General features: G+C 42.4%; 1 protein-coding gene across 3 annotated transcripts in view; it reads right to left on the bottom strand.

The window, feature by feature from the left end:
• Positions 1–13,967, bottom strand: part of GPLD1 (glycosylphosphatidylinositol specific phospholipase D1) — a 43,788-nt gene that overhangs the window by 4,121 nt on the left and 25,700 nt on the right. For all 3 annotated transcript variants that reach the window (XM_043508302.1, XM_043508301.1, XM_043508300.1), the window contains exons 15-21: positions 11,024–11,134; positions 4,886–4,960; positions 3,793–3,949; positions 2,126–2,267; positions 1,112–1,214; positions 922–1,015; positions 152–328 (exon numbers count right to left, since the gene is read on the bottom strand). In XM_043508302.1, the coding sequence (XP_043364237.1) occupies positions 152–328; positions 922–1,015; positions 1,112–1,214; positions 2,126–2,267; positions 3,793–3,949; positions 4,886–4,960; positions 11,024–11,134 (859 nt within the window). The remainder of the gene's footprint in view (positions 1–151; positions 329–921; positions 1,016–1,111; positions 1,215–2,125; positions 2,268–3,792; positions 3,950–4,885; positions 4,961–11,023; positions 11,135–13,967) is intronic.

Below are 13,967 nucleotides of genomic sequence, written 5' to 3'. Positions count from 1 at the left end.
TTGATTTCTGCAGTCAAGCATCTTGGGATGTTTACATCCATCTATAAAGTGGGATGTGTTTTGAGTTTATATGACAATGTAGGAGGCAAGTCTACTCTTGCTCATAGTAAAAAATTCTTCACCCACACCATCTAAATCCCCTTTGTTTTACCTAGTCCATCATTGTCCAGGTCACTTAAGTGTACATCTCCTCCAAAGCGAGAGAACCTCCTGTCCCCACTGAAAGTGCTGAGCAAAGAAGGTTTGGCACCATCTGTCAAGTCATACATCAGAACAGTTCCAGCTTGGTGCAGTACTGAGGATATAAATGCAATCCTAGACATGCTGTCTGAAAGAAGCCAGGGTGACAGAATTAGACCCCCAGATGTGTGCAGTCACAGGAATAGGCTGAGTACATGTAGTGTACTAACAGTAGGTAATACTGGCATTATCAAAGATATGAACAAAACGAAAACATACTGACTTTACAAAAACTATCAAATACTTTATTAATTCTACTCCAGTTACAATGTTTGTTCTACATTGAAAAAAAATCGGTGTTCAAGAACACGTGTCAAATGTGTGCTCCTAAGTTATATAGTGAGTCTTGACCATTTAATTATGCTATCATTGGTGCCAGGGAATTTATGGCCGAATAATGAATCAGTTACATAAATAATGTGTTGAGAATGCACTTAACAAAAGACTGTTCCATACAAAAATCTTGCCCTAAACAAATCCGAGGCTCTAGCAAATAGGGCTGTGCAAAGTATATTGTGCACTTTAGGATATCCATAGGGAGAGCATCATATAGAGCACTCATAAATTCAATGTAGCTATTAAGTCCATTTTCTAGCTTGCTGTAATTAGCTTAGTTTACCATTCACTTGAGACATAGATAATAGATAGCTAAAAAGTGTTTCAATTTCCAGAACAACATACCAGAGGTAGGTGCACCCACCACCAACACTTCTCTTGGAATTCCAGCCACAAACAGGAAGCCACTGGCCAGCGACGAACCCAGTTTGCCCCTCTCCTGTTGATTGTTAAACATATCAGTTGCACAGAATACCATTTTGCTTCACATAGTTCATACCTGTAAATTCCCAGCATACTAAAGAAAAGGTCCTACCATGTCTCCAGTTACAGAAAACCAGCTTTGTGCGCTTGGTGGGTTATATCCGTACACCTTTCCAACACTCTGTTTGGTATCCAATGAGATGTAACAACCTAGACTAAAACACACAGTACAGTTATTTTCAGTCAAAGTAATAACTTGAAATGTATTCTGTACATACATACAGCATTGCTTGTACGCAGAATATTGTTTTCTTTCATTGTGTGCAAAATGCTGATCTGGTAATTATTCTCATTCTTGTTTCTACTTAGAATTACAATAGAACCTCAGAGTTATGAACACTTCAGGAATGGAGGTTGTTCTCAACTCTGAACAAAACGTTATGGTTGTTCTTTCAAATGTTTACAACTGAACATTGACTTAATGCAGCTTTGAAACTTTACTATGCAGAAGAAAAATGCTGCTTTCCCTTTATTTTTTTAGTAGTTTATATTTAACATAGCACTGTATTGTATTTGCTGTCCCCCATTTTGGGGTGGGGGTCTCTGCTGCTGCCTGATTGTGTACTTCCAGTTCCAAATGAGATGTGTGGTTGACAGGTCCATTCTGGTGTTCGTAACTCTGAGGTTCTATTGTAAGACGTTTCAGAAAAGGGACCTTGTCCACCTTTATATTTGTACGTCACTTAGCACAATGGGGCCCCGTCATGAGGCTTGTAGGTATTATTCAGTATAGTTAATTACCATTGTAGGATTGTTTAGAACTGCCTCTCTGCTGGCATTTTTAAAAATTATAAAAAGACCCCGAAGAATTTGTTTTTGATGAAGACCTTCTTCTTTGAAAAAATAGTTAAGAAGGAGAAGATAGGTAAAAATTTGAAATTACAAATCTGAAGTTTCCTCTAAATATGACATATTATTGTCCCCAAAGAGTGGAGTTCCACAGGTAAACTTACTGAAACAATATTACTCTACTGTAGATTTTAAAGACTATAGGGAAAAAAACCACAGGTTGTGAAAGGAACTGTGTTACGATCATGTACAACTCCCAAATAAAAGAGAAACACACCCAGTACAGCTCTTCCAGGTAGGGCTGCCAATCAGCAGTAAGGTTTTGTTCTTCAACTGCTGACTAACAAGTGAATATCCAAACCAGGCATAGTTCTTTTCCCCCTTCACCATCCAGTTGGCATCCTCTACTGACAGCAGCCCTGACAGATAGGATCAAACCAGACAAAGGTTAAGTCGGGATGTTCACCAAGGCTAAAACATTGATGATCAGTTTCTGAAATACATCATGTTTCAATCTAGCAATAGACACTTCTGTTTTGATCGGGTTACTCTTCCCATGGTATGATACCAGTTATCACTAATTTCATAATACACTGTGGTGGCAAATTAGTACTCAGCAGCTGTGTTTGGTGGTGAAATCTTGGCTCTAAGTCACTCAAACACAACCTATGGGATGCTTTCAACTTCTAAAGGCAGGTATACAAGAGATAGCAACCAGTTTGAATGGAACTGAAATGTCTTCACTAGAACAGAGATAAAACTGAAACCATTTATCTGAATCCAAAGATCAAATAAATGAGATCTTAATTCAAGTCACTCCTGGGTTTTGGTTTTATGCAGACTTCAGCTGACAAAGATTTGTGAATTCAAAAGCATCGCCCAGTTGCTTCAATCCTTATTTGAAATAGATATGGGTCAAAATTAGTACAAATTTAGCTGAAAGCCTTCCACATCTACAAACCCTGATTTTGAAAATAATGGGACTCTGATCTAAATTTGAATATGCAAAAACCAAACCTCAGCTGGTGAAATTTTGCATCCCTACATATTCATGCTGACTTTCTCCAGCTCTAGGCTTCAACCTCTTTTTCTAGCTTACCTCTTCCCATCCCACAATAATCCAGTTTGACCCTTACCCTGTAGTTACAGTGCTCACTTGCAGCATTCCCCTTTTGCCACATGAAGGAGATCTTAGCATGGCACTAATGAATAATCTTGTGATAGTCTCAGGCCCTTGTCAATTTGAGAGAAAAATCCAGGTAGACCCCTCCTGATGCAAGGGGCTACCATTACACAGGGCAGCACTCATTGATAAGCATTCCTTCCACGCTGTCAACCATTCATTTCTGTTTCACAGCCAAGTTCTGTAATTTTCTGCAAGCACTAAACAGCTCTTGCTGTTGACTTTAATAGCACTGCTACTCAACTGAGTAAAGTTATACACATGCTCAAGTGTTTGCAGATCCAGGGCCTAAATTCTTAGGAGACTGTTTTCCCTTACCCCCATTCTTATGATGTACACTTCTGTTTGCCTTGATTTGGGAACTAGGTGCACTAACTTTGGAATTAATACTCATACAATTAGGCTGAGGTATGTGCAAAATTACTTACTTAACATACAAGGCACTTACAATAGTATTGCAATAGGCTGATTTTTGTTAATCAATCATCAAATACTTAGAAATACAGGAATAAATTAATTTTAAATTTTCTTCAGCTGGGTCAGTAAAAATCCAGGTAAGGCAATGTAAATACTAGAAGCCTATTTTTATGTATTTATTTCTTTACTTCCAGAGTGCATATAAACCTTTCAAGAATCTGTGACAATAATAGGTTGCTCGGGTTTCACATAACAAAGGATTCAAATTAAAACAAACGTGTCAAATTAAAACCACAAATATAGCCACATAAAATATGGACGTCAATTTACTCAGTAAATATTACCTTTGTCACTCCTGTTGAAGTGAGAATAGAATGCAAGTACAAATCCTCTCTGCTTCCCACCGCCAGGTGCAAAAGGAGAACCCGCAACCAGATCAGACTTTCCATCCCCATCAATATCAGCAGCCAGCAGTGACCAGCCAAGGTTACAGAATGTGTGCTGCAAGAGACAATATCTCAATCAAAACTTTAAAGTGGAAAGAAGCGTTGTAATTGTCTACTTGCTTTATGTTACTTTAGATCTCTTCTAAAGAGTTAATTTTGAATACTCCTGATCAATCAGCCTCCCATCTTGTAACCAAGTTGTTTGGGTTTTTTTTGTTTTGTTTTGTTTTTTTAAATTGGAGAATAGGGAGTCCACTTAGCTCTCCTCCTTGCTATCCTGCAGTACATGCACTCAAATAGACATGACCATTCGACAAAGAGACAAGGCAGAAGTACAATGAGGCATTTGTTTTTATCTGTGGCCTCTAACAAATGTACAAATATATATGCCCTTGCAATTGCAGGGCCTGATTTTGACATCCTTTCTCATGGTGAGTAGTAAGAGGCTAGCAATGCCCGAGATCCTTAAAGATATTTCGGCACCTAACTCCCACTGATTTCAATAGAAGTTAGGTGTCTAAATATCTTTGAGGATCTGGGCCAACATCTCTACAGTATCCCCAGTAATGGAGGCTTTAGAGTAGCAGTGTGGACAAACTGTTTCCCCCCCACTCTGCCTCCTCCTGCCATTTGACAGGGGTACTGTCCTGAAGCATGTGGTAGTAAAATTGAACCTCTGGTCCTGGGCAATTGAAGGTCTGCAGAATATAGACAGCTTATCTTAACAGAAGCCTTATGAAAAAGGCTCTAAACAGCATTTATTGCACCTGACTTTCCTTGTCATATGAACTGTCATGTTTCCTTTCTAGTGCCGCTGCTAACCTTGTGGTCACTGTGTAACTAAAAATTAGTTTGCTTGTCTCAGATGCATCCCCCAGACAACAGCCTGAAGGGATGGAACAATACTGAATAAAATGGTACAGTGATCTGCCCCCCTCCTTCAGTCCCCAGTTCTGCAGTTTTGGATTGTCCTTCTTACTAGTAAATGTACCTGGCAAATTATGGTAATGTTTGGCCAAGGTGACAGGCCTCTTCCTGTAGTGCCCAGGTATACATACACAGCACCCTAAACAGTGGGGGGGGAAAAATCCTTTGAGAATGTATACACCAATGCCAAATATAGACTTAATTGTACAAGTTAGAGAAACTACTAATTCTGTGAAGACCATTAGTTAGGCTGCATTTTTCTTACCATCAGAGCCCACATGGTATATTGTGTCTTCCACCCCAAATCTAAGAATTAAATGCGAGGACCAAATCATCCATCTAGAGTTTGCAGTGGCAGGAGGGGAGAATCAACATGCTCGTTTCAACAAATAAGGGAGTTTTCATTATGTTACTTGATAAGGACAATAGGTAATATTAATATAAATAAAACATTCATGCAGCTTGCAGTGTACTTTCACAATAACTTAAGGCAATGGTACAGTCTGTAGGCAACAAAAGATGTGTAGTGTCAAATTTTTCAAACTTGGAGGCCTAATGTAAGCAATAAATCCACATTTAGGCAGGTAAATAAGCACCACCTAATTTTCCAGAAGTGCTGAGCAGCTGGAACACCCATTGACTTAAATGGCGGCTGCTCAGGGCATTTCTGAAAAATCAGACCACTTATTTAGGCACCCAAATATAGATCTACATGCCTAAATTGAGGCAGTCAAGTTTGAAAATTTGGGCTGTAGTTTGTATCAGGCAATTTGATAAAGCAATACTGGCAACCAAGCCACATGTAAACATAGCAGCCATTATCCCACTGCAAGATGACACCGACTGAAAGAATATAGAAAAGATCTGATGCAGTATGTCAGCTCTATGAGTGGTGGGTGAAGATGGCCTATGTAGCCAGCTGTAAGTATAAGTATTGACTGAGGCTGTAACACAAGTAGAGAATCAACAGTGTTAGGGCCTGTAATGTATACAGCTTAGCGTAACTCAGGGGTTATGGCATGCGTGCCAAAGGCGGCACGTGAGCTGATTTTCATTGACACTCACACTTCCCAGGTCCTGGCCACCAGTTCGGGGAGCTCTGCATTTTAATTTAATTTTAAATGAAGCTTCTTAAACATTTTTAAAACTTTATTTACTTTACATACAACAATAGTTTCATTATATATTATATACTTATAGAGAGAGACCTTCTAAAAAGTTTAAAATGTATAATTGGCACGCAAGACCTTAAATTAGAGTGAATAAATGAAGACTCGGCCCACCACTTCCGAAAGGTTACCGACCCCTGACATATCTAATCAAGGCCTATGGTTTTGCTTGACATAAATAACTGACAAGCAAGTGACTTTAAGTCACAAGATGAAACATAGCAGTAAATAAAAGTAAGTCAGTTGACTTGTGTGAAGTGAGAAACCACATAAGTTACTGATATTTTAAGAAGGTATGTTTAAGCAATATGCATAATATGTTTAACTGAAACTCACAAGGTTTGACAGCAGTAATATTATGGCAACCAGCTGACGTAAATGCTCATGAATATGATGTACCCAGTTAATTAACCTATAGAACCTGGGAACTCCAACATAAGTAGGGCATGGAAGTTCAGATAAGGAAAAGGGGCTGAACCCCTTATGAATATTTCTCCCGGGGGGATTCTGCGCTCACGGGGCAGAGGGCAGAATTCATATGGCCCACATTTTTCTGTCTCCCATCAACATATCATAGTGTGAACCTCGCGGTAAGTAGATCTAAGTACGTCAACCTCAGCTACGTCAACAAAGCTGGCCTTATCATGAGGCAAACTGAGGCGGCGCCTCAGGTGCCAGACTGTGGGGGGGCACCACTAGGACCCAGAGTGTAGAAAATTGTGTTTGCTGCTGGTGCATATGTATTCTCTCTGCCTGGGATGCACAGAGATGGTGGAGTGCTGTGCTGGAGGAGGGAGGGCACAAGAGACATAACAGACAGGCAGGAGAAAAGGTGAGAGGGAATAACAGAAAGCAGCAGGAGCTGCAGGGACAGAAAGGAGGAGGAGCCTCTTATGTACCTCTCTAGCACCCCCAGGAGCCTGGACTGATTAACACCAGCTTCTCAGGGAGCTTCCTGTTTCCTGCTGCTTCCCTGAACCCACTTGAGGAGAACAGGCAGTCGACTGAAGTAGTAGGAGCCAATTAGGCTCTTAAGACACTGATATCTTCCCTCACTCAGGTCCTGCTACCAGCCTGCTTATTTGTCCCCTTCAACTGAGTGTTGAGAGCCACTATAGCTGGCACAGAACAGCAGTCATGAGTGAAAGAAGAAAACATTCAGAAAAAGAAAGCAAGCAAAGGAGGCTTTTCTATCTAAGCAGGAAGGACCTCTCCTGAGATACATAGACACAAATGTTCACGGTGAGCCTTCCAGTTCCAGTGGACGTGAGTGGTGAGGAGATGTCTGATCTTCCAGTTAGTCAGAGTGCACATGACCTGGCAGCTACTGCAGCATCCATATCTCCATCTCAAATGGATGTAACCATGCACATTCCTGAAGAAAAGTGTAGATCAGAATATGGTGGAGGCGCAAGAAGCAGCTGCTGCTGAGTTTAGTTCCTTACGTCTAGATGATCCAGGACTGGACCCACTTGAGCAGTAGCCTGAGGGACTTCCTTGTACTGCATGGGCCACAGCAAGCGAAAAATTTCATGTTCTCCAAAGACAATGAAAATAGAAGTTTCCATCCAACACATTACTGGCTTGAAATCCCCAATGGTGACAAAGTGGAGAGGCCATGGCTTATGTACACAAAAACCCAGAATGCCGCATACTGTTGTTGTTGCAAATTCTTCCAGTCTAATGTTCCAGCCACATTGGGTTCTACAGGAACAAAGGACTGGAAAAATCTGGCTAGAAATCTGGCATGCCATGAGAAGGCAGCAAATCACCAGAGAGCATTCCATAGGTGGAAAGAGCTTCAGATGAGACTAAAGTTAAAGGCCACCATAGATGATCAGCATCAAGAGAATATTGCATCAGTGTCTCTTTACTGTCAAAATGTTCTGAAAAGGCTCATTGCCATTGTGAGAATGCTTGCTACCCAAAACCTAGCACTGCATGGCACTTCAGATCAGTTGTGTGTGCCAAACAATGGAAACTTCTTTAAAAGTGTGGAACTGATGGCTGAGTTTGATGCTGTAGTCCAGGAGCATCTAAGAAGAGAGTCACCACCCAAGAAATGTACATACACCCCTACCTTGGAAAAACAATTCAAAATGAGATCATACAGTTACTGGCAACAAAAGTCAAACAGAAGATTGTGGCAGATTTGAAGTCAGCAAGATATTACTCTGTTATTCTGGACTGCACACCTGACCAGGACCAGCTCCAGGCACCAGCGAACCAAGCAGGCGGCAATTCGGCAGCCGCTCCATCACAGCGTGTTTCATGCTCAGCGGCAATTCGGCAGCGGGGACACGACTCTTCCTTGGTCACCGTCAACAATTCAGCGGCCACATGATCACACCGCCTCCGTATTCGGCGGGCAGGATTCCGCCTCCCCATTCGGTGGCAAATTTTGGGTTTTTTTGCTGCTTGGGGCTGCAAAAACGCTGGAGCCGGCCCTGCACCAGACATCACCCATATGGAACAAATGACTTTAATGGTGCATTTTGTAACAACAACAGAACCTAGTGAAAATGTCCCTGCAATGGTGACTGTCAGAGAGTATTTTCTAGAATTTATTGACATTGATGATACAACAGGAGCTGGTATGACAAAAGCTGGAAGATACGGGAATTGTGATAGCTGACATCAGAGGTCAGGGCTACGATAATGGTGCCAACATGAGAGGAAAGAACAAAGGAGTGCAGACACAGATCCGAGAGTTAAACCCTCGAGCTTTTTTTGTCCCATGCAGTTCTCATTCATTGAACTTGGTGGTCAGTGATGCAGCATCAGCTTCTAGTGAGGCTGCTGAATTTTTTAATGTAATTCCAAGCATCTATGTATTTTTCTCTGCATCGACTCATTGATTGCAAATTTTGAAGCAACATCTGGGAACATCCTCTCTGACACTGAAACCAGTGAGTGCCACACGATGGGAAAGTCGAGGGAGGCGACAAAGCCTATCAAACACCAAATTGATAGATGATGCCATAGTTGCCATTAGAAGTATAATGCTATGACAGGAACTGTTTGTGGGAGAACAGTGGCAGAGGGAAATGGAATCACCAGAAACATACATAACTTCAAATTTCTATGTGGCTTAGTGTTGTGGCATGACATACTCTTTGAAATAAATGTTGTAAGTAAGAGACTCCAAGGTGTTGACCTTGATATATCTGGAGCAATGGAACAACTGGACAAAGCAAAGTCATACCTACAGTCTTACCAGTCAGATGAGGGATTTCAAAACGTTCTGAAGAGTGCACAAAAGTTGGCAGAGGAACGTCACACTGAAGCTATTTTCCCACCCATTCAAAAAACACAAGAGTCACCGAAGAAGAAGACAGCATTTTGATTACGAGGCACGGGATAATCCCATAAGAGACCCCAAACAACAATTCTTTAACCAGGTGCTAGACTGCGCAATACAGTCTGTTGAAGAACGTTTCATGCAGCTCAAGGAACACAGCAGTATATTTGGGATGTTGTATGATATTCCAAAACTCCTCACTATACCTGAAGAAGACCTACACCAGCAATGCAGGGCACTAGAGACAGCGTTGACACATGATGACGTGCAATATTGATGAGAGTGATTTAGGTGATGAGCTGAAAGCCCTTTCAAGATACATTTCAGCAGGATCAACTCCAAAGGAAGAAGTTCAAATCTTTGCAACCAAAAAGGCAAGGAAAGCATCACTTTGATTATTCAAACAGATAAAAATGCCAGCATTTACTATGCAGACAAGAAAAGTTAACTTTCTAATACCTGAACAGCAAATGTGTTACTTAAAATTTTTGAACAAGGCATTTTAAAAGTTATTAGTTCTCCTTTATTGGGGTAGGTAGCAGAGCAGTACCATGACAGGAGTAGAACAGGAAGAAAGCAGAATTAAGACCTTTCAGAGTTTTGGCCCAAGTGAGGGGTCATGGGGGCGTCATTTGAGCTCCCCACCTCAGGTGCCAAAATGTTGTGGGCCAGCCCTGGGCTTAGCATTGTTGTTTTTTTGTTAACGAATGGTTGTGACAATGTTGTGGGAAAGCCTTGGCGAAGTGGTGGGCTTAGGGTTAGTGCTTGTTCTGTTTCTTCTGACAGTGAGTTCTGTACTCTTGGGCCTTTTTTATAGATACATGTTCATAGAATATTAGGGTTGGAAGGGACCTCAGGAGATCATCTAGTCCAACCCCCTGTTCAAAGCAGGACCAATCCCCAATTTTTGCCCAAGATCCTTAAATGGCCCCCTCAAGGATTGAACTCACAACCCTGGGTTTAGCAGGCCAATGCTCAAACTACTGAGCTATCCCTCCCCCCCAACAGAGATGACACGTAACTGTTGATAGTGGTGGGAGGGGGCACAATTTAAAAGTTCTGGTGTGAACCCTGTCACCAGAGTTGATGTGGGAGGGTGGGGCTGGGGGTGGGGGCACAAGCCGCATGACCTCACAGTCACTCTTTGCGCCTTCTTCAGTGCAATCCCACCCCCACCTTCAACAGGTAGCTTGGGCTGTCCGGAGTGGGCTGAGCCCATGCATCCTGTCTGTGTCCCTCAGCTCCCGCTACCAGTGGCACATGCAGGAGGCCACTCTACCAGGCTGCTGCTGCTGTCTGTGTGAAAGGGCAGGCCATGGCAGGAGTCGCCTCCAGCCCAGGATGGCATCATTGAGCACTGGCAGGGAAAGGAAGGAGCCAGGATGCACTGGACACTCCTCACCACTCTCTCCCTGGGCTGGGGTTTGGTGTCACCTCCTCCTCCTCCCCTCTGCCAGATCCCAACCACCCCTGCAGGTTCCTGAGAGCTCCACAATGCACAATGCCTCCTTCACCTCCTCCTGCCTGCGCTGCAGCCAGGATACAGGAAGCGGCTGGCTTATATCAGTGACCAGCAGCAGCCTCAGCGTTTACAAAACAAGATCCAGATTGGGAACTACCAGCAAACTGCCAGCTACCTTATTCACCCTGAATAATGTGAGAGGGTCTCTCTTTAATGCTGTTATTTGGAACATAAACAAACCAGATGTTGTTTTAAATAAAGGGCTCTTACGGTGTAAGTGAGATGCTGTGATCCTACAGAAGGTGCTCCCACCGCTACATCTGGTACTCCATCCTCATTGAAGTCCAGTACTGCTATGGCAGAACCGAACCTGCCTGAAGGCTGAGAAAACACGTCACACTCATGCAGCGACGTAACATTTAAAAACAATAATACAAAATCTTGGCATCTGCCTCTTTAAGAATTTTCTGTACAACAAACATCCTATGAAACAGCTGGAAATTCAGAACTGACCAAAAAAAAAGAAAAAAACTCCACAATCTCACAGTTCTAAGATTGTCAGTATTATTTACTCTTAAAAGAGCAGCTGAATAAACAGATTGTCCTGTAGAGATGTATAGTACCAATATCTGAAGTGAGTACATGTGGGAGTGGTTTGTTTTGTTTTGACAAAGAGGGGGAGTTTTAAAAAAAAAACCCAAACATAACAAGTTTGGTCTCAGCTCATTACTCTCATTAGGACACTGTTGGGCTACACCCTCTTCTCAGGTTTTGCTTATCATTTAGGTGATTCTTAGGATACCCACTGTTAGTATCATTGTGTCTGTGAACCAAAAACATTTATGTTAAAAAAAAGAGCAGAAGACACTTCACAATTTAAACACATTTGCTTTAGAAACTATTGTACTTAAAGGATGTGTGTGTGTGTGTGTGTGTGTGTGTCTTTCTGCTTCTTAGTAAGATGCTTACAACAAAGCATGATCTTTATATTACTCAATATATCATCATCTAGTCCTACTGTTCAATTTCAAGCCAAAGTCACTCACCACACTCTGTCACATCACAGCACAGCATTTCACCAGAAACCATTTGCATGGTTAGTAAACTGCCCTATTAGTGAGCCTAATAGAAACTGAGTAATTTCATCATCTGGACCCATGGAAAAGAAACCCTTGAGGAATTCCACCATGATTTCAACAATTTCCATCCCACCATCAACCTCAGCCTGGACCAGTCCACACAAGAGATCCACTTCCTGGATACTACGGTGCTAATAAGCAATGGTCACATAAACACCACCCTATACCGGAAGCCTACTGACCTCTATGCCTACCTACATGCCTCCAGCTTTCATCCAGACCACACCACACGATCCATTGTCTACAGCCAAGCTCTATGATACAACCGCATTTGCTCCAACTCCTCAGACAGAGACAAACACCTACAAGATCTCTATCAAGCATTCTTACAACTACAGTACCCACCTGCTGAAGTGAAGAAACAGATTGACAGAGCCAGAAGAGTACCCAGAAGTCACCTACTACAGGACAGGCCCAACAAAGAAAAGAACAGAACGCCACTAGCCATCACCTTCAGCCCCCAACTAAAACCTCTCCAACTATCCTGAAGGATGACCCATCACTCTCACAGATCTTGGGAGACAGGCCAGTCCTTGCTTACAGACAGCCCCCTAACTGGAAGCAAATACTCACCAGCAACCACACACCACACAACAGAACCACTAACCCAGGAACCTATCCTTGCAACAAAGCCTGTTGCCAGCTCTGTCCACATATCTATTCAAGGGACACCATCATAGGACCTAATCACATCAGCCACACTATCAGAGGCTCGTTCACCTGCACATCTACCAATGTGATATACGCCATCATGTGCTGGCAATGCCTCTCTGCCATGTACATTGGCCAAACTGGACAGTCTCTACGTAAAAGAATAAATGGACATAAGTCAGACGTCAAGAATTATAACATTCAAAAACCAGTTGGAGAACACTTCAATCTCTTTGGTCACTCAATTACAGACCTAAAAGTGGCAATTCTTCAACAAAAAAACTTCAAAACAGACTCCAACAAGAGACTGCTGAATTGGAATTAATTTGCAAACTGGATACAATTAACTTAGGCTGTTCCTCAGACGTTCTTGTCAAATGCTGAAAATGGCCCACCTTGATTATAACTACAAAAGGTTTCCCCACCCCCCCCATCCCCCGCTCTCCTGCTGGTAAGAGCTCACCTTACCTGATCACTCTCATAGATTCATAGATACTAAGGTCAGAAGGGACCATTATGATCATCTATTCCAACCTCCTGCACAACGCAGGCCACAGAATCTCACCCACCCACCCCTGCGAAAAACCTCTCACCTATGTCTGAGCTATGGAAGTCCTCAAATCGTGGTTTAAAGACTTCAAGGAGCAGAGAATCCTCCAGCAAGTGACCCGTGCCCTATTCTACAAAGGAAGGCGAAAAACCTCCAGGGCCTCTTCCAATCTGCCCTGGAGGAAAATTCCTTCCTGACCCCAAATATGGCGATCAGCTAAACCCGGAGCATCTAGGCAAGATTCACCAGCCAGATACCCAGGAAAGAATTTTCTGTAGTAACTCACATCCCACCCCATCTAACATCCCATCACAGGCCATTGGGCCTATTTACCATGAATATTTAAAGATCAATTAATTACCAAAATCATGTTATCCCATCCTACCATCTCCTCCATAAACTTATCGAGTTTAATCTTAAAGCCAGATAGGTCTTTTGCCCCCACTGCTTCCCTTGGAAGGCTATTCCAAAACTTCACTCCTCTGATGGTTAGAAACCTTCATCTAATTTCAAGTCTAAACCTCCCAATGACCAGTTTATATCCATTTGTTCTTGTGTCCACATTGGTACTGAGCTTAAATAATTCCTCTCCCTCTCCGGGATTTATCCCTCTGATATATTTATAGAGAGCAATCATATCTCCCCTCAACCTTCTTTTAGTTAAGCTAAACAAGCCAAGCTCCTTGAGTCTCCTTTCATAAGAAAGGTTTTCCATTCCTCGGATCATCCTAGTAGCCCTTCTCTGTACCTGTTCCAGTTGTAATTCATCCTTCTTAAACATAGGAGACCAGAACTGCACACAGTATTCCAGGTGAGGTCTCACCAGTGTCTTGTATAATGGTACTAAAACCTCCTTATCTCTACTGGAAATACC

This window comes from Dermochelys coriacea, chromosome 2 (genome assembly GCF_009764565.3).
Source record: "Dermochelys coriacea isolate rDerCor1 chromosome 2, rDerCor1.pri.v4, whole genome shotgun sequence".
Classification (NCBI taxonomy): domain Eukaryota; kingdom Metazoa; phylum Chordata; order Testudines; family Dermochelyidae; genus Dermochelys; species Dermochelys coriacea.
This window is presented reverse-complemented; position numbering and strand designations above follow the sequence as displayed.